Source organism: Lactuca sativa, chromosome 6 (assembly GCF_002870075.4).
Source record: "Lactuca sativa cultivar Salinas chromosome 6, Lsat_Salinas_v11, whole genome shotgun sequence".
Classification (NCBI taxonomy): domain Eukaryota; kingdom Viridiplantae; phylum Streptophyta; class Magnoliopsida; order Asterales; family Asteraceae; genus Lactuca; species Lactuca sativa.
Window position 1 is genome coordinate 171,283,349 of NC_056628.2, and position 21,384 is coordinate 171,304,732.

At 36.8% G+C, this 21,384-nt stretch overlaps 1 protein-coding gene and 1 non-coding gene across 2 annotated transcripts; one reads left to right on the forward strand and one right to left on the reverse strand.

Moving 5' to 3' along the window:
- Nucleotides 1-18,042: 18,042 nt before the first annotated feature.
- LOC111901972 (uncharacterized) lies at nucleotides 18,043-18,696 on the reverse strand. The gene has a single exon (XM_023897842.1). The coding sequence runs from the start codon at nucleotides 18,694-18,696 to the stop codon at nucleotides 18,043-18,045; it is 654 nt and encodes a 217-aa protein (XP_023753610.1).
- Nucleotides 18,697-19,609: 913 nt separating this feature from the next.
- LOC111901987 (small nucleolar RNA R71) lies at nucleotides 19,610-19,716 on the forward strand. The gene has a single exon (XR_002853646.1). It is a non-coding gene; the product is annotated as a small nucleolar RNA R71 (small nucleolar RNA).
- Nucleotides 19,717-21,384: the final 1,668 nt, after the last annotated feature.

Consider the following 21,384-nt stretch of genomic DNA (forward strand, 5'->3'; position numbering starts at 1 on the left):
TAACCAAAACATTAACTCCAATACATGTCCACAAGACCACCCACAACATCTCTATCTGGTGAATCTTCAGTATTTGGAACAAGATTCCCAAAATAAGGATTAGAACTTTTAAGGTCATTTTGGTCATTATGAACATGCTATTCTTCCGAATTCTTGAAGAACATATGCTAAAATCTTTTAACAAGTGTAGTATTTACCAAATGTGGAATTTTTACAGATGGATTTAAGAATGCTCATTCCTCTTTCTGTATCACTAAATGTATTATTCACTTGTGATACTCGAGGGGTGCCATCACCTATATTAGCAATATACTTACATTTCCTTACCAATAATAACAATTTCCGTATAATTGCAATGTATTTATATTTTGCGAATGTTGTTATTACGTATTATTGTTGATATGATATATCCTTAATTACATGGATTGCGTTCACCAGCATCACTCCGCCATTGGATTCCCTGCCACCATGTGCGTAAGGTGACGCAATTACATTTATGCTTTCGTCCAAATCGAATTTCTTCGAAAATTTTGTCAGTTCAATGGTTTGCCTTAGGCAAAGCCTGGTTCTTCATTCTTGGGTGTAGAATTTGACAACAGTTATGACGTTGATATTAGGGATCAATGATAAGCATGTTGAAGTGGTTTCGGTAAATTACTGTTTTGATCACATATCGGCATGGACAGAAGTTCTTTTGATAGGGTTGTCTACCGTATGAAAGAAAAACATGTAAGTCGCATCCTTGTTGCACCATTGGATCTTGTCCCAATCTATCCTTCAAAGAAGCTTAACAAAACTATGTACGTGGGTTTCCCCAACATAGACTGTTCAAAACATGTAATTAAGGACGTATTCTAATCTTTCATTTGAAAGCATCAACTCCAGTAATTGTTTCAATCCGTTCACATGAATAACAAAATGCAGAAAACTATTGGCTTGCAATAGCATTAGGAGTCCTTTAAATTTAGGCAAGTGATTGTCTAGATTGTCACAAGAGTAGTGAAAAAGTTTTTATAAAAGAAAATTGTACACTTTTATTACAGCGAGACTAGGGATGCAAATTTGATCCACACATTATGGTAACTGTCTTTGAGAAATCCAAATAGAGAGTTGAGACTTCAATGCTTCAACTCTTTGAGTCTTCATCTGTTCACAATTCAAGACTTCAAGTTTTCAAGAATAAAACTCAATCACAACAAGAAATATGGGTATTAGGGGCGACGCCATTAGAGACGACAGGTAGTATTAGGGACGACAGGTGACAAGACGCGTTTTGTCGTCGCTAAAAGATTGGAGTCGCCACTAAAGGGTCACCTCTAATAGTCCACGTCGGCGATCCGTGTGACTTCGCCCAGAGTGAATCGTAGCCATTCGTTTTTGATCTGATCCAACAGGCAGGGTTTCTCTGTACCAACACAATAGCGGCGACCACAATCGAGACGACGACGTCGTCGCTACTAGTCACGAGAAGACACGGGATATCTTCCCTCTAACATGTCGCCCCAATTAGTACCCTGTCGCCACTAAAGGGTACGACCGTTTTACCTCCCCATCGTCTCTCAGAACAGGTTACAGCTTCACTCCAAAAATCTCTTACATGATTTCCGGTGATTGTTCAGCCAAAAAAAACCCGATCCTCTCGATTTGATCGGCGACCACCACCACAAAGCCTCTCATTTCTCTTTTCCTCTTCCCTCCTCCTCTCCCCCACATTTAGCCGACGCTCTGATAAGTTTTCCGGGAACAAACTCCAATTTTCCGACATCTGCAGCAACGGTAGGTGCTCCCTTCCCTGATTTCTCTTTCAATTTCTTTTCTAGAACGAATTTGTGTGTTAATTTTGGATTTTGGTGGTTTCACAGCAACATCTCCGATGACACCACCTCTTCTCCGGTGATACCACATTTACTCTGGCGACCTCGACCACAACACCAACACCTAAACGATTTCCAATTTTTTTTATGTTATTAATGTAGGTATAAGAAATAATGGTATTTATATGTGAAATGTATATGTATATGTGTATTTGTATATGAAATGTATGACTATGTATGAAAAAATGTGTGTATAAGAGTATTTGTATGTGAAATATAAATGTATATGTGTATTTGTATATGAAATTTACGTGTATATATGAAAAAATATGTGTATAAGAGTATTTGTATGTGAAATTTACGTATATGTGAAAAATCTAAGTATATGGGTGTAAATATATGAAAAAATCTATGTTAAAATGTATGTATTTATATGAAATGTATGTATTTGTATGTGAAATGTATATGTGTATGTGTATATTTATATAAATATGTATGTATATGTGTGTATATGTATGAAAAAACTGTATGTATATGTTTGTATATGTATGTACAAATGTATATGTATGTATATGTGTGGATATGTACGTAAAAATGAATGTATATGTTTGTATATGTATGTAAAAATGTATGTATATGTTTTTATATGTATGTAAAAATGTTTATGTGTATTTGATGTTATAATGTGAAATGTATATGATTGTATAATTGAAAAAAAAATAGAAAAATATGAAATTGTACAAGGTCGTAATAGAAAAATAAAACTAAAAATAAAAATAAGTTAGATATTAAAAATAAAGATATGGAAAAAATGAATACACATATGAAAAACAACTCCCACTTGTGTTATATATATATATATATATATATATATATATATATATATATATATATATATATATATATATATATATATATATATATATATATATATATATATATATATATATATATATATATATATATATTTTGTTATAATTCTTCAAGATGTTATTTTTTTGGGTTGCGCTGTGATGGGCCATGGAGGTGATGGTGGTGACGAGCCACCACATCCGTTCAGTGGAGATTTTGGTGTTCACCAGATTGATGGTAATTAAGATTTATTCTAATTAATTGTATTTCATATTCTATGTATATAAAAAAAACTATGTTTACTAATATTTTTTGCAGTTGTACCTCCCAGACGAAGAGGTATTGCAGTAAAAAAAAATGCATCGATTATATGAAGCAAACGGCAGACAACCTCTAAAAATAATATTTGACAGAAATACTTTTGTGCTGATTGGAGATGTATACGAATGCTTAATTCGGGAGGTTGGAAGTTATATCTGGCGTGACACAGCTTTGGATAAGAACACATGTAAAGAAGTTCCTGAAGCCGATTGGAATGGCATGTTTACATATCTTTCGGTAAATTATTTATTATTTATAAATTTATATTTAACATGCTTAATTTTGATTTATTTTTAACTTTTCTATTTTTTGTAGACATATTTTGATTTTCAAGCCATTTCAAATGATCCTGATGCTAGAATTTTATGGGCATCACTGAACCATCAGATGTGTCAGCGGTATAGAGGCCACAAAAATATTGCAAAAGGTAAATTTATAGATATGCTAGAGGGTGTGGAGGCAGCAAGGGCTCGACCCCCCGCGGTTATGGATTCAGCGCGTTGGAGTGCTACTATTGACCACTTTTTAACTGATACGCATTGTAAACGATCTAGTGTAAACAAAGAATGCTGGAAGAAGCAAGTAGTTAAGAATTGTGGTGGGACGTGCAGCTATGGTAGTGCTTCTTTCAAAAATGTAAGTTACATTAATGTTTATTCAGTTATAACATATTTTGTAATGTTTATTTAAGTATAACATATTTTTTTAATGTTAAACAAAATTAGAATAAACTTGAAGTATTTCACCGTGCAAATGTCAATAAACAAGGGGAATTCGTTGACTCATTAGTTGAAGAACAATATGTAAGTTATTATTACTTAAAAGTGAAGTAGAATGTTGTTTTTTTGTGTTTGTTTTGAAGTATATTAACAATCTTCATGAAATGCAGAATGCTTTAGTTGTTGTGGTTGCTTTACAAACTCAACACATAGCCGAATCTGGTGGTGATCCGAACTCCATTGATTGGATAGCCTTATTTGAGAAGGTGTTATGTGCTCGAAGGGGACATGTGAGAGGCATCGGGCCTATGCCTTCCGTAGCGGGTACAAGTGCTCCCACCCAGTGGCAGTCACAGTCACAAACATCGCAACCAACATAGGTACTTATTAATTTGTTGTGAATTTTGTTGTTTGATAGTTTGGTAGTTTGTTAGTTTGTTAAATTGTTATGAATTTGGTTCTTTGTTAAATTGTTAAGGATTTAATGTGTTTGTGACTTAACTGTTAAGTAATAATAATTTGTTTTTATAGTATGATATATTTTAACTTATATTTTTACTTTGAAGGATGTAGATGTTAATGCTTTTCTCCAAAACCCGGCATTTGTGATGGAAATTAGAGATATTATCCGGTCATTTAACAAGCAAGTCGACGATGCGACCAACAACAACGGGGAAAATGATGATGGGGACGACGATTAGTATATATTGTTTTATATTATCGATGATGTTATTATGGATTTAGATTATGTTAATGTGATATATTTTATGTAATGTTACTTGATGTTTTATGTAATGCAGATTTTTAAATTATAAGTGTTATAATTATATAAATTTTGTATTTTTATAATATAAACTAATATAAAATAAAAAATTTATCTAAAAAAATAAGCATTAGTGGTGACACCTTTAGGGACGATCTTAAGTTGTCACACCCCCGGACCAGACGGCGGAAACGTCCGGTGGCGGGTGACTTCATTGTGCAGTATCATAACAATTGAATATAAATGAAACAGAGCAATCCAAACATCATACATTGAGATGACAAACTTACATTGTTTACAAATTGTATTTGTTCTTGGAGATACACAAAAGATACATAAGTAGAAAAGAATCCAAGCTACAGCGAAATGGTCTTGCATCAGCGTCCCTTGTTACATGCTTACTAGATCCCTAAGAATACAAGTCGTTTTGAAAAGCGTCAACTAAAAAGTTGGTGAGTTCATAAACATTTTTGTATAAAATCGTTTACACTTGATTAGAATCGTTCTCATTGTACTTTCAGAAAATCCGATATTTTCTATGAAATTGTTTGAAGTCATGCCTTGAAAATCATGGACATATGTGTGTATGTCATCACTTTCGTTCATCCTTATAAGGAGTGATTTTGAAAGTAGTGTGATTTGTAAAAGCGAGTTGTGTATAAGAATAGTTCTTTTGAATAGTAATAGTCAACCGTATCAATAAAAATCTCTTATTTTCAAAAGGAAAATATGGTTGAAAATCTTGTTCCTCTTATCGAGTAAATTTGGGTATGCATTCTAGTTTATCGTTATCGAAATCGTAGAAAAAACCGTTTTCTCCAGAAAATCCTATATTTTCTGCTATAAAATATTCGAAATTCTAGTTCCAACTATGTATATGTGTAGGTTAGTTTATCGTTTTCAAAATCGTTTACAAACGTTTCCCGTAGAGTTCTACGCTTTTTAATTTGTAAAATAGCAGTAGTTCGACTCTATACTTGTTAGGAGAAAGAATCAACATGGCAATTGTGGACATTCTACGTGATGAAAAGGGACAGTCAACACAACAAATGCGGACCATCACCTATCACGTGTATGACAGTCAACACAACGTGCCAAAAGTTATTTATGAGGTTTCCCTTACATAAATTTCTAGTTAATATAACATATTCTAGTGAGTCGTTATAACCATACTAATCTAACGGAGTGCCTGTTTTGGCGTTTCTCAGGCGCCCTCGGTTTGGAAAAGACATTTTTCACCCAAGACTGGCATGTCTAGTTGTAGCGAACAGCGAAGGTGCGAGGTGTCAACCCCGTATAGATCTATACACAAATTCTCACTCTCCCTCCAGGAGACTCTGGCTATAACTCCTTACAGGACTTAGACGTACACTACTATTTTCATATTCAGGTACTTTTGAGATTTGTCTGACTAGAATATTAACAACCTTTTGAGAAATCGTTAGAGTTCCATTATTTGTTAGATAAATAATGAAATTCGTACTCATTGAATAGAAATATTGTTCTCGTTCCATATCGTTGATTGTGCTCGTTAACTGGGTGCTCGTCTTCGTTCCTTTTCATTTATTGAAAAATGAGTCATTTTAGTCAAGAGAAAAAGTGTCAAGTTATAATTTGAATAAATTTATAACAGCCGGTTATGACAAGCATTTTCTGTTTATGACATATAGAACATTACTTATGTTCTTGGAGGTTTTACGACTGCAGCTTATGACATGCAAATATTTCTGTCATAAAGGCTCTTTTTGTGTATTTTCTTGATGTAAACTTTTATATCAAATATTTATAATATACCCCCTGATAGTTTGCAATTAGTCACAAAGTTTTCATTTTTGAAAATTTCTAGAATTAGTGTCCACATATCATGATCCCTTTTATAACTTTTATCTCTAGACATGAAAGCATAGATAAAGGGTTTAAGTTGGACACACCCAATAGTTGGGAGGCTCTTTTATACAAAGTATACTCTGTTCTTTATGAAATTGAGAATTCTTACGTTCATGAGTATATTACTAAAATATTAATTTAATAATATTTCACACATACGCACAAACATACGTATATAAGCAATTATTTAAGAATTTAGGCAAGATTTGACTTGTACTCTCCCCCAAAAACATTAAAACATTGAAAAAGGTGGGGTATGAAGCTCACCTTGAGTTAGTTGAGGAGTTGTTTGGAGTTATGGAGTGAAGATCTCAAGCTTAAACTCTTGGCTGGGATGAGGAACTTCTATGGGGAAAAAAATTTCTTTAAGGTGATTATCACAGATTATTATGAATAAAATAATATGGATTCATCTTGAAATATTATAAAATATTAGATGAGTGCAGAACTTACTTTAAAATTTCCAGGAAGAATTTTGAGAATTTTGCTTCCAGCAAGATCCTTATTTTGCTCTTGGGGATAAGCTTTTGAGAGGATATAAGAGGAGTGAGAGGAAATGGATAGCCCAATCTTTCTTCTACTGTCGTGCTTAAGAGTAAGAAAAAGGGAGGGAATCTTTGGTGCATGGGGATTTGTTGGTCCATGCATGAATATTTGGTGGGTAAAGCATGGGATACTGTGATTTGCATGGGAAATGAGGATTTCATCAAATCACAAAATCAACCTCTTTGTCCTTATCTTGATTTAGGATAAGGTTTTCCTAAATCCCAAACATTTATTTTTATGAAAATATGTTTAAAATAATTAATTATAGCATAAAATAGGGGTTTAGGATAGTAAAAATATGAGTTTGGTGTGATTATCGGTGTCAAAATGCCTTAAAATGGTGAAAAAGTCCGAAAATGACCAAAATCCGGAGTGGAGGGTTGTTCATGTGAGGGTCCGAAGGGTCTAGGAGAAGTTACGGGGTCAGCTTCTAATTTCCGGAGCATTTCTCAAAGTTCCGGAGCCTCTTAGCAAAAATCTGGAGTCAATAGGCGAGGTTATGAAGCTGCTAGGTGAGTTCCGAAGGCGCTGGACGTGTTCCGAAGGGAGTTCTCAAGTTCCGGATCAGGTGCGAAATTGGCGGGTCCGGACCGAGGATGCGAAGGCTGGCTAGGAAATTCCGAAATCAGGCTTAAGCTAAGCATTCCGGAGCTTTCACCTTCTAGAGTCACACCTTCCGGAGTAATAAAGAGGTCTGAAGTAGGGGTGTTACGAAGGTGAGAACCTTCTTGGTTCCTTAGGAGGTGTCCGAACTGAGAGGATTCAGGAGCAAGAGGGTTCCGAACCAAGAGGGTCCTTTTGGGGTTTCCTCTTCCGGTTTTGAGCTGATTTCGACTGAGGAAGGTGCTTAGAGATATTTGGGAGAGATTTGAGATACATGGAGAGATTTGGGAGAGATTTCACATACTTGGAGAGATTTGGGAGAGATTCACTATACTTGGAGAGATTTAGGAGAGATTCACTATACTTGGAGAGATTTTGTATACTAACACTATATGGCTCCTTAGGAACTCATATTGTACACTCCGGTGTGCTAGCACAAGTCTCACAATAGTCCTTGCTTACTTGAGGATGGAATTTCCATATTCAAAAAGGCTAGTTGTGACATCATACCCCCGTTAGACCGAATTTCATCTCGAAATTATTTCGAAAGATAGGGTTACGAATGCGGAAATAGGTGAGGGTAATTTTGAGTTATTTGGTCTTTGTGTTCCCAGGTGAGTACCGGCTCACGCCTAGCGTTCCCTTGAACCTTCACCATCGGAATGCGGGTTTGTTTGGTGTGCTTAACCTTTCTATCCATTGTTTTCGATAGACTGATCAACAATTAGGAGGTTCTTGTTCACTTAATCTTGTCTAGTGAGACTAGGAGGGTTTTTCCTGACAAACCCTTTCTAGGTTCGACATATGGAACACAGGATGTTCGTTACTAAGATTGGAGGGTAATTAGAGTTTGTAGGCTACCGGACCGATCCATGCAAGGATCTCGAATGGTCCGGTGCATCGGGGAGCTAATTTACCTTTGCTTTCAAATCGAGTCATCCTTCCCTGAGGGAAGATCTTTAAGAATACCCTGATCCCTTACTTGGGATTTTGAGGCTTTAACTTGCTATCTGTATAGTTCTATTGTTGACTTATACGATGTTTGGGTCGTGTTCAGGATTTGACTATCCTTTTTGTGATTTCTCGAATAATCTTGGGTCAAAGGAGTGTGTTATTGAGTGTTTGTCCCCTTGTTAGCTGGGTGTTTCTCAACTCAGTCCATCAGAGGATGATCTGCATTTCCGGCCACACGGGGCCTCGAAGGATACAACTCCCATGCTCGGGTGGCGGTTGTTGGTATATGAGTACTCGAGTAGAGGAAAGTGGGTATCCCAACTTTTCAATGCCCATTACACATGTTTCTCTTCGGGGTGCAGATTCTTGTTTACTTCGTTCTTGTCAAGTGGGATTTCTAGAGCTTCGGTGGTCCGAAACTTATGAGTGTTGAATTCATGGAATGTAAAATGTCTAAACTGAGCTCTTGGGTTAATCGGGGACTATGGCTTATCGAACCTTTCTCTGCGAGGCCTTTGGAATGGTCTTCTAGGGATCGGAATCTTGGTGTCCTAGAAGTAGAGTTTTCTGGGCCTTAAGAGTTGGTACTATGGTCACTAAGATTGAGTTTGTGTGATATAGTTGATCTTATGAGCCTTAGGTTATCTTGGGAGTTTTCTCCCTAGGATTTTTTCCCAAGCTAATGGTAGGTCAGCCTTTGTCAGTTCCATGTTGTGGGTTGATCATGTCTCCGATTCGGGGTAGGGAGTATCGATCCTTGATGATGGGTTTTGTTTGGCTTAGTCGTAGTCGGTGGTACCTAAGAAAATTTTATCTTTCTTCCCTTATGAGTTAGACAGGTGCTTCCTGTGGTTAAGGACTAGGTATGATGTTTCCTCTACATAATATGTCGATCTTATGATCAGAAACTATTTGTTCTTATGCCCGTGCTAAGTGGTATCAGGTGGTTGGTCATTGAGGTGTTTCCAGGAGTCGAGGTGATTCTATCTCTGCTTAGCACATGATTGAGGTGTTTTAAGAGATTTTGGGAATCTCTAGAGGAATGTTGGAAGCCTTTTGGATTCCATATGCCCTTTGCTCCTTGATTTTAAATCTTTGATGGGGCTAGGGAAGGGCGTGGTATTCCTTACGCCAGGACTTAGGCGTCTGGTTGATAAGGATTTCGTCGTTATCGACTGAAAGAGTTTTGTTATTCGGTTGAGTAAGACGAAAGTCTATTTGCAGGGCTCGAGGTTTGTAAGTTAAGAATCAAGACTATCCATGTCAATTGATGACATTGGACTCCTTATTGTTACATCGATTTGAGGAGTATTGGTTGTTAGGAATGACAGGGTGTTTTATGTTCATGCTCCTATTGTTACTAGTTTTGTTTTCATTGTTACTATTCAGTCTATATCGTTTCTACTTGTTAGGTGTTCTAGTGTTCGTGTTCTCTTGCTAGTTTCATTTTCGTTGTCACCATTGGGTCTATCTCGTTTCTGCTTGTTAGGTGTTCTAGTGTTTGTGTTCTTATCGTTACTAGTTTCGTTTTCATTGTCACCATTGGGTCTATCTCGTTTCTGCTTGTTAGATGTTCTAGTTTTCGTGTTCTTATCGTTACTAGTTTCGTTTTCGTTGTCACCATTGGGTCTATCTCGTTTCTGCTTGTTAGATGTTCTAGTGTTCGTGTTCTTATCGTTTCTAGTTTAGTTTTCGTTGTCACCATTGGGTCTATCTCGTTTCTGCTTGTTAGATGTTCTAGTGTTCGTATTCTTACTGTTACTAGTTTCGTTTTCGTATTGCGTCTATTTCGTTTCTGCTTGTTAGGTGTTTTAGCGACACAAAGTGCTGCTATAAGTCAAGGGAATTCATAATCCGAGTTCTACCGGGTTTTTCCACTATAGATGGATGTGAACCGACCTCACATACTTAGGATTTTTAAAAGGTAATTGACTTGGGATTCTGTCCTAATCAACATTCAGATCAGGGACAGGAAGATGATGTAGGATCGTACGTTCTTAGTTTCTGGAATCCTAACTATATACGATCCTAACGTTCATAAGGAACCATCATGGTCCATTAGTGAGGATCCCTAGCTTCTCGTGATTTATAGGATTGGATGTAACATACACGTTTTGAAATCATGTTTTGTAATGAATGATATTATGAAATATTATGTAAATTTGAATGCAGTTATGGTAGAGAGTGGGAACATATATTGTCTGACGTAAAATTCGTCAAAATATCACATAGCTAGCAATATGGTGTCATTTCTAACACCCGAAACACACCCCGAAGTGCCCGTGAAGCCCAAAAAATTTATCTTTTCGGTTTTGAAGCTCTACCTTCGCAGAGCCCAGTTTTCAATAAAGCTCCCGGTTTTCAACATAAAAAGTCATATTTAAAGCCGAAGTGCTGCCCAAATTACTATTTTGACCCCCGGTTAATTCAAGGTGAGTTCAATATATAGGAACAATTGTATTTTATGTGTTATATGTGCTATGTGCTTTTCAGTGTTATTATTCCGGGTTATTTTCCCATGTTATTTTATTCGCTATTTTTATAGCAAAAGTAATACCTTTGACCATGTGATCAATGAAAGGACTTATATTCACATTGGTACTGGTACGTAGCCTCTGGCCATGTAGAGCATGTCTCTGTAAGAGAATGACTTCTATTCTATGGCATTGGCAAATGGTTAGACAGGACCATAAGCCTGAAATCTACCAAGATGTGAATCAGAAATCTTATGTCTTATGTGCCATTTGGGCCGAAGCTTTATTGATATATATCAAGTATGGAAATTGTTATGTCTCATTGATTGTATATATTTGAATCAATTCATTCATTGATATGGAAAGTTTAACACATGATTCACATATGCCTTTTGTTGTTCCTTGTTTCTCTTTGCTTCTGCCATATTGAAGTATATATATGGCATAACGTTATATTGTATCTATTATTGAACTCACTAAGCATCACCGCTTACCCTATCAATGTTTAACAATTTCCATGTCTTAATCCATAAATTTACTAACTTGGTGACTTGCAATCCACCAAACAAACCTAAACTTAAAAGGTGGCAACAAACTTCCATAACAAAGGCTAGATCTCATGCAATAGCTCACAAGGACCATTAAAATCGAGACTTTACTACTCATGGGACATTTTTAGCTCTAAGGGTGGCAATCCCAATCTTGGAGATGATGTTACACCATAAAGGTCCAATCTTTGGACCTAGAAAGATCCCAAAACTTCCTACATCTAGATCTAAGCTTCTATAAGGAAAGTTAGAAGCTTTATACCTTATGGGGCTTGCAAATGGGCTAGAGAACTTGGATCCAAAAGCTCTTCCTCGATCTTTGAGACTTCAAGATGATCCCCCCACTCCAAGAACACTAAGATGCACTCAAAATGACCTTACAATCTTCAAGAACACTCAAGAGGATTAGGCTTTCTGTGGGAGTTGTCCAGGGGTGAAATGGAGGTTGAGGATTGGGGAATAATGTTCCTTATATAGTGGCAACACCTAAAAATAGGGTCTCTGGATACTGGACGTACGTTAGGCGTACATCCTGTACGTTGGGTGTATGCCCCCGCGGACCCACGACTAAACGACTCATTACGCTGGGCGTAACCCAACTTATGCTGGGCGTACCCACGCGTCTCATTTGCATGCATGGCTCTAGTTGCCAAACTTTTCCCATTAAGGGACCATTTATGTCAATATCTTCAAAGTGCCCTAACTCCTTCATTTTAAGTCTGTTTTCGACGAACTTTATATCCACGAAAAGGTAGCGAGAAGCCCTATGCTTCTAGCAGCATATCTCAGCCCAAAACCTTCTAAAAATAAACTCCTGATGTGCACAAAAGTACCCACTATCTTTAATATTTATAGCCTAACAAACTTAGACTAACTCTGCACGTATAGGCAGTGTACCCAGTCAGATTACAGTATAGCTTGGGTAACTCGGGTGTCGATCACAGGGAACGGTGTTATTAATTAATCTATTTACTACTAAATTAACCTATTTATTAACAAGCTAAAAGGGGTTTTATCTGATTTTTCAAGATCAGACTAACTTAACTCAAATTCAATCAATAATTAAAAACACTCTTATCTAGTTAGAATCCACTTCGTCCTTATGGCTAGTTAATAATTATGAATTATTAAGTCGGTTATTATTATTATTATATTAGTAATTTAGGTCTAAATTTACCAATAGTTAATTAATTCATGTAAAACTATGTATGGTCACACACAATTAAACACAGAACCAATTATGTTTATGAATATGCTATGTAAGATTTATCATGCAAACACAATCATGGTCATAATCTATGTTCTCTAGCACAACAAAATTTATTACTTCAATTACTAACTAAGATTTTGGTTGATCCTAGCTCTAGCAATTCAATGTTCACTAAATTACTAGGTTATCAAGTTCATGTAGTTAATGGTCACTAAGCTACACATAACATGAATTTAAGCAACTAAAGCAACAAACATAAACATGCTAGGTAACAATAAATCAAACACAAGCAAATCACCAACTAAATAAATCTTTGTAAAATGAAGCTATTCATAAGTTAGAAGTTTCATCTAGCTAGACAAGAGTAGCTAGATTCAGCTGCTCATAATAGCAACTAACACATAAACACAACTCAAATAAGAAAACATGTTCATAAGTATCAAACAAGTAAACTAATTATGGACCTTCACTCTTTTGGTGTTGAAAACCATTTTTCTAGAACCTTACTTCTGCTGTAAATCGCCTCCTGGAACCTCTTCCTTCAGCCAAAAGTCTTTCAAATTGTAATGAGCAAGGGAATTTATAATTTTCTGATTTCCCGAGTTCACGTCGTGAACCATGAGGATTCACGTCGTGAATATGATGTAACCGTGTTCGGCAAGGACTCCTCCAGCCGCATGTATATCCTCTAGAACTCTCCACTCACATCATGAACCATGAATTGGTCACGTCGTGAGTACATCTTCTGGGTGATTTTCCGTTCTTCTTTTCTTCAATCCTCCAAAGTTCTATATTTTGTCAATTTCAGTCCCTATCTTCGAAGATGCTTCTATTTGGCTGCAAAATAACAATTTAAACTCATAAGTACCATTATTCTATGTAAATGACCAAAATATTAATAGAAATGTAAATAAATATTGCCTAAAAATATGTATAAATATGGCAATATCAAAATACCCCACACTTGTTCTTTTCTTGCCCTCAAGCAAATCTAATTATTACATCAAACCCTCATCACCAATATCACATAGAACAATCCAACTCAAGCTCAGCCATTATACTAAAACCTTAACGCATGCATTTGTGTCTAAAATTTTTCCTAAGTAACCCCCCTCAATTCTAAATACTCACAATCCTCATAAACATTTGCCCACTTCTTTTGAACAATGCTCATTTTATGCAACCCTCCGAATCCATCCGCAGAAGACTATCTTAACCTTAAGGTATTTTTTGTAAAGCTACCCAAGCATACATAAACTAGAGAATTACAACTTTTTAGAAGATACCACAACTTGGAGCTCTTGAATTCTTCTTTTCTTTGATATTTGATCTTTGACTTCTTTGAATTCACTTCTTTCATGATTTTTAGCATCTTCAACTTTTAGCTTTTAGAATTTTGATCTTTTGATCTTCAAACTTTGATACTTTTATGCTCCAAAATTCTTCAATTTCTTTACTTTTGGCAATTTCTCTCGCTTTTTTTTCTTTTATATGTATAACTCACTTTTTTTTCACTCCAAACCCTACATGCTTAAGCAGGGGCGCTTAACTTCAACCTTTATTGGTTAAGAAATAGTTTTCCTATATACAATTCTAGTTTAGGCTGCTAAACATATCGCATTCCTCAAACTAAGTGAAGTTGTGTTTTTGTCCCATTATTTCACTAGAATAAAGGAGGCCACAAATGCACTATAACGTATATCGGCTCAACTAAACATTTGAGGGATCATCCCATATAACACTAGCACCTTAAGTTTAAATTATTATTACTAGAACTAATTAGTAAAAATTTAAAAAAATTTAAAATTTACCAAATTATCTAGCAATTTACTTTTTCTAACCCCTACCCCACACTTATTACACACAATGCCCTCATTGTATGCATAAAATAAAATTCAAAAGCAATAAAAGGGAGAAAAAGGAACAGACTCTCCTGGGATAGAAGTGGCAAGATCGAACTCCACACGTGTAGTTGACATGTGCATCTTGAATATTGAACTTCATCTAAATAGGAATTTGGACTTATGCTTGCGAAAGATGTAAGTAAGCCAACAAGGAAAAAGCAATGAATCGAAACTTCAATCTCCCATAAGAATGGTGTAAGTCTTCAAAACGTGCATAGTAGAGGAAATAGCTAGAATGCTCATCATAAAATACCAAATTTTATGAAAATGGAAAGTTCACGACGTGAAAAAGATAGGCTCATGACGTGAAAATGGAAAGTTCACGATTCAGAAATCCCTTGGAACCCAACTCACGACGTGAATAGTAAAGGCTCACGTTGTGAAAACTGGGCAATTAAAAAATTGAAACTGCCCATTCTTCTTATTACTTTTAGCATCCCACTCCAATATCCAAATTAGTAAAGACACTTTTGAGTGAGAAAGTTGTATGACTCCTTGCTAATTTCATATTCTCTCTCGACTCACCCCACACTTATTTTTAATTGTGGGTCTCGACTCTTAACTCTAGACTTGTAACACTCTTGACTAGACTCTCACAACCCTTGACTTTACTCCCTTCCTAAGACTCCTTAGCAAGCTGTAGTTCAAACAACCAAAAGGAAATAAAACTAAAATAATAGTAATCCAAGTGTTTAACAATCCATACAAAGTTTTCAAACCAACAAATCACAACCAAACAAAATAAAAACTAAAAACTAAAATAAATAAGAACAACTAGCGATCAGTCATCCTCCTCTTCACCTCGAGCTCCACTAGTTCCTGCCCCATCTCTTCCTTGTCCACGATACTCCGTCCACCTCGGGCAAATTGGGTAATGATACCCTAGGTGAGGAGGCTGCTCCATATGGAAATGTCGAACCAAATTCTCCATAGTCCCTCCAATCCATTTAACACTCAAAGAGAGCTGATCGAAATACCCAACCATATCATCCCCAATATGTGATCCTACCATGGGTGCGGGTGGATGCATTGGCTTCCCTCTCTCTCCCCGTCCTCTCACGTTCCTCCGCCTTGGCCTTTGATGTGGTTCGGGTTGGTCACCCTACTGCTCACCACCCTCATCATCTGACTCCACAATACCCCAATGGGTTCCAAAATTTTGGACCACCCGCATGGTCTCCAAATACCCCATGTTAAAATTATGACCATCCATGCGAGTCATGGAACGAGTGATATCGGGAACTAGCAACCCATACGATCAGGCCAACTGGGTAATGAATTGATGTCCACAAATAGGGCTCCCGGGGCGAGAACTGAAAGCAGAGCCAGCCAAGAAATATGCTAAAAGTAGGGAATGTTGCCACACTCCCGGCTGCAAAATGCACCATAAAAAGAAGAGATTCTGTTTTTTCACTTTGTCCCCATGCCTTCTATGATTAATTGAGAAAGTGATCAGTCGGTGGAGTAGACGGTGAATAGGAGACCGAATGCTGCTCTCGGGGGACACTCCGGAATTGAATATCCTGGAGGCAATATTATGCCAAAAATCATACCCAGTAACACCATCAACATACCCTCGAGATGCCTCCCTCAAAAACATGTCACACTCAGGAGTCATTGCCTCTTAGGGATTATAAATCCCAACCCTCCACGAAAACTCAATGAGGCTACATTCCCGGTACTCCCCCCTGAGACGAAAGACCAATGCTTGCTGATAACATTCTCGTGGAATGTCACCATGGAGAAAAACTCCACACAAAATTCTCTATAAACTTGCTCTTGAACTCGGAAAAGATTCTGCCACCCCACGCAAGTAAAAGAAAAACCATCCCCAATAAATACTTTGGTAAGAAACGGGGACATCCTCTCCACGATTCCAACCTCCCTTAAGTGTGTCCAGTTTATGGTGGGAGAGACTGCAATCTCGTGGTTGTATAACCACCCCAATCTATTATTCCATCGGGTCAAGACTCCTTGAGAAATTGAAGTTGGGAAAGTATAAAACGGGTGTAAACCTGCCACTCCAATAGGCACCTCCCTTCTAGGACCCATTTCTCCAAAAAAAAACAACAACAACAACAAACAAACAAACAAACAACACAGCCGAAAGAAACAACCAAACAAACTAGAAACTAGAAAAAAAACATGAATCTGTCCAGTCCGGAATTCACGTCGTGAGTTCCGGACCTGCAAACTGAAACTATCCATTTTCTGTAGAATTCGAGCCAATACAATGCTTGGGGTTTACTACTATGCTAATTCCAACCACAAATCGTCAACATTCTAAAGCTATTACGGGATTTTTAGGGAATACTTTCGACATTTCAACTAAATACAAACCCTAACCCTAAGTTTCAACTATTAAAGAAGAACTAGTCATGCGAATAAAGAAGTATTACCTTAAATCGAAGGATTACATAAGCAAAAACGAAAGTAGAATGTATGTCGGCCAAAATCAGAGCAAGGGGGGCCAAATTTCTCGTTCACTTCGTGGGAATAAAGAATGAATTGGTCAAAGAGATTCTATGTTCTTTAATCTGTGGTCCTGTGTCTATTACTGTTCACGTCATGAATTTTTAAGAATTCACGTCGTGAGTCCTGTCTGGGCTTAATTTTGGGCCAATCATTCTACATCAATAGTGGATTAGTCTTGGGCCATTTAATTTAATGGGCTGATATGTATCAACGATATATTGTCCGGTTCATTCAGAATTCACGTCGTGAATACTGCATGCCAATTTTTTTATTAATTCCAAGTTTGTCTATTAACTATATTCTTAATTATTACCACTTCATTTTTTTAGGGACCCCACACTCAATGTTTAATTATGAATAAAGTAAGTTGGATTATATGATCTATGTTTCTATGCAAAAACTAAAAAGAAAAAGAAAAGAAAAAAAACGCAAACCAAACTCGGGTTGCCTCCCGATAAGCGCTTTTTTTTTAGGAGTCTTGAGTCGGACTCCGTACCTCCTACGTCGACTCGTCAGAAGAATCCACTACCAGGATCTTTTGCTCCTTGAAACACCTTTTGTAAGCTTGCACTTGACGAATATACACCTTTTTAGAATTCTCTTTTTTAGCCTTGACTTCGTTTCCATCGAGCTTGCGTTTGATCCCTTGAATCTTCAACTTTTCATCATTTTTAAGCTCCATAGTATCCTTCTCTTCTTTCACCACTGGACTTGTTACTTTTGAAGTAACCTCCTCTTCATCACTCGACATCTCATCATCTTCCTTGCTTACCCAAGAAGTTGGACTCGTGTAGGCAATGACTTCAACTAAAAATGGAACAGATGCTCTCGGTTTTGTTCTTTTAACTTGTTGAATTGTTTTGATTTCTTCTTCCATGAGCTTCTAAAATTCTTCAAGTTCATTCTCTTCATCAATGTTGAAAACCTCTTCTTGAACATCACTCCCTTGGAAACCATCTTCTATTCCAAAATTTACTTCTCATCCCCAACTCTCAAGGTGAGCTTGGACTCGCGTATATCAACCAGGGCTCCAAGAATAATTGGAGCATTGGGAACTTCTTTCATATCCAACACCACAAAATCAACTAGGAAAACGAATTTCCCAATTTTAACTAGGATGTCTTCTACTATCCCTCTTGGGTGGGTCACTGAACGATTTTCCATGTGAATTGTCATTTTAGTACCCTTCATTTTCTGAATATTTAACTTTTGATAAAACGAGAAAGGCATCAAATTAATGCTAGCCCCAGAATCGGCTAAAGCATATGTCTTCAACTTATTACCAAACTCACATGGAATAGTGAGGCGTCCAGGATCTCCCATCTTCTTAGGTATCTCTCCCAACACAGCCCTTAAACTTTGTTCACTTAGAATTACCTTAGAATTCTCCTTTAATTGCTGACGAGTGTCTAACAAGTCTTGTAGGAACTTAGCATATTCTAGAACTTTTGCAAGTGAATCAATAAAAGGAGTATTAATATGAATACCCTTCAATTGCTTGACAAACTCCAGATGTTCTCTCTCCAGTGGACTGAGATTAGCTCTAGACGGGAATGGCAAAGGTGGTTTATAAGCTGGAATAGATACGGATTTCTTCTGTTCAGACCGAGCCCACGACGTGAGCATAGCGGGCTCACGATGAACTCTATATTTCAGCAATATCTTCAATTTCGAGCTTCGGCTTCTTTGGCTTTGAATCGGGCTGCTATGGCTCCACTTCTAAGGCTTCTAGGAACTCAGAAATCGCCTCTTCTTCAATATATATGGCCATTACATGAGATCGGGTCTTCTTTTCAGGATTTTTCGGGAACATCTTCTCATTAACCAAAGCGGAAAGTTGACCAAGTTGTACTTCAAGAATATTGATGGAGGCTTGCTGATTTTTTTTATTAATGCATGCTGATCTATCATCTATGTGTGATGATTCTTCATTATAGTTCTTTGTTCTTCCATTGCGGTGTCAGTAGCATCATGCCTTTTTTCTTAAGCTTCCATAAATTTCATCAACAAGGTCTCTAATTTTGATTTCTTCTCAGCTAGTGGTTGCTCTCTTTGGTAGAATCCTCTGCCAATTTGTCTATATTTTTCTTCCTTTTGCTTCTTGTATTCATCATAAGGAATCCACTCTTTCTTTGGTTTCCTCCAGTCTTCATCATACTTGTCCCCACTTGAGTAGCAAACTTGAGCTTTCTTGTTTCCATATTCATCCAAGTTTCAATCTTTTGTCAAATGTGGGCCACTACACCTCTAGCAACCAACTCGAATTGCATGAATTGATTGGTCCATTTGGGTCAATCTCCTATCCATAGTGTTGAGCATTGCCATCACAGCAGCCATTTCTTCAGGTTGTGCACCCCCAACTCCTTTCATGCTTTCATTCCTTGGATTGTGGTATTCACGAGAATGTTTTGCAAATTCTTCAACTAATTCCTTGACTTCGCCTAGATTTTTCTTTGTAAGTGGTCCTTGAGAATCAAGGAGTTGTCTTGTCATCACATTGACCCCATCATAGAATATGGACACTTCTTGTTGAATGTTAAGGTCATGTTGAGGACAATTCCTTAACAAACACTTGTAACGCTCCCATGCTTCTTAAAGTGACTCCCCCGGGTTTTGCTCAAAATTGCCTATTACCTTCTTGAGTTTAGCTATCTTGGATGGTGGACAGAATTGGTCTAGAAACTGCTCACGCATTTGAGCCCAAGTAGTTATTGTACCAGGTGGAAGTGCTTTTAACCAATCCTTTGCAGCTCCTTTAAAAGTAACGGGAAGCATCCTTAGCAAGACGGTATCTTTGTTAACATTCGAGACATTGAAGTAATCAGCAATGTCGTTCACTTCATCTAAGTGCTTGAATGCATCCTCATGATCTTTTCCATAGAATGGGATATCCTTTAGTGCGGAAAGGATATGTCCTTTCAGCTCGAATGTGGCAGTGGCAGGAATGGCAGGTTGTACTAAGCCTGGACCAACGTCATCTCGAATTCTTTTTTTGTAAGCTTCCATAGACATTTCTTCAATATTTGCCATCTCGTTCCTTGGCTCGTTCTCGGGTTCACTTGTATGTAATTCAAATTCAGGCTCGGTATCGTATTCGGACTCGGTTTGGACAGGTATTTGAGTTAAGTGTTCAAGCTTGCTCTTGTTCTTTGAAGATGAACTTCACTCCCCCGTTTTCTTCCCTGACTTCTTTGAGAACACTGACATGAATTCTTGTAAAGGCGTTTTCTTTGGTGTTTGATCTTCTTTCATGCTCTTATCCTTCTTTTTGTAAACTGAAGACTCGGATCTTCGAGTGGTGGCACGAAAGGTGTGTTAGAACCTCTGGTCATGAACTCCTGAAATAAAACAAAAAGGATAAAACGTAAATCTGAACTAAGAAAAAAAACGAACTGAAATAAACAAAACTAAGGACTTCAGTTCTCACGTCGTGAATCTTAAAGATTCACGTCGTGAGTTCTGTAATGCAGAAAAAAAAATTAAACAAAAAAGTAATTTCTTGCAAGTTTTACCCTACAAAAAGGATCGATTAATTTAAAGCAAACAAACTAATAATTAACTAAGTCGTTCCCCGGCAACGGCACCAAAAACTTGATGTGAACGGAAGTACCCACTAATTTTAATATTTATAACCTAACAAACTTAGACTAACTACGCACTTATAGGCAGTGTACCTAGTCAGATTACAGTATAGCTTGGGTAAGTCGGGTGTCGATCACAGGGAACGGTGTTATTAATTAATCTATTTACTACTAAATTCACCTAATTATTAACAAGCTAAAAGGGGTTTTATCTGATTTTGCAAGATCAGACTAACTTAACTCAAATTCAATCAATAATTAAAAACACTCTTATCTAGTTCGAATCCACTTCGTCATTATGGCTAGTTAATAATTATGAATTATTAAGTAGGTTATTATTATTATTATATTAGTAATTTAGGTCTAAATTTACCAATAGTTAATTAATTCATGTAAAACTATGTATGGTCACACACAATTAAACAGAGAACCAAATATGTTAATGAATATGCTAAGTAAGATTTATCATGCAAACTCAATTATGGTCATAATCTATGTTCTCTAGCACAAAAAAATTTATAACTTCAATTACTAACTAAAATTTTGGTTGATCCTAGCTCTAGCAATTTAATGTTCACTAAATTACTAGGTTATCAAGTTCATGCAGTTAATGGTCACTAAGCTACACATAACATGAATTGAAGCAACTAAAGCAACAAACATAAACAAGCGAGGTAACAATAAATCAAACACAAGCAAATCGCCAACTAAATAAATCCATATAAAATTAAGC

Bases quoted from the DNA above. Each gene is read 5' to 3' on its own strand.
- LOC111901972 (XM_023897842.1), bottom strand. From the start codon at position 18,696: ATGCTCACGTCGTGGGCTCGGTCTGAACAGAAGAAATCCGTATCTATT.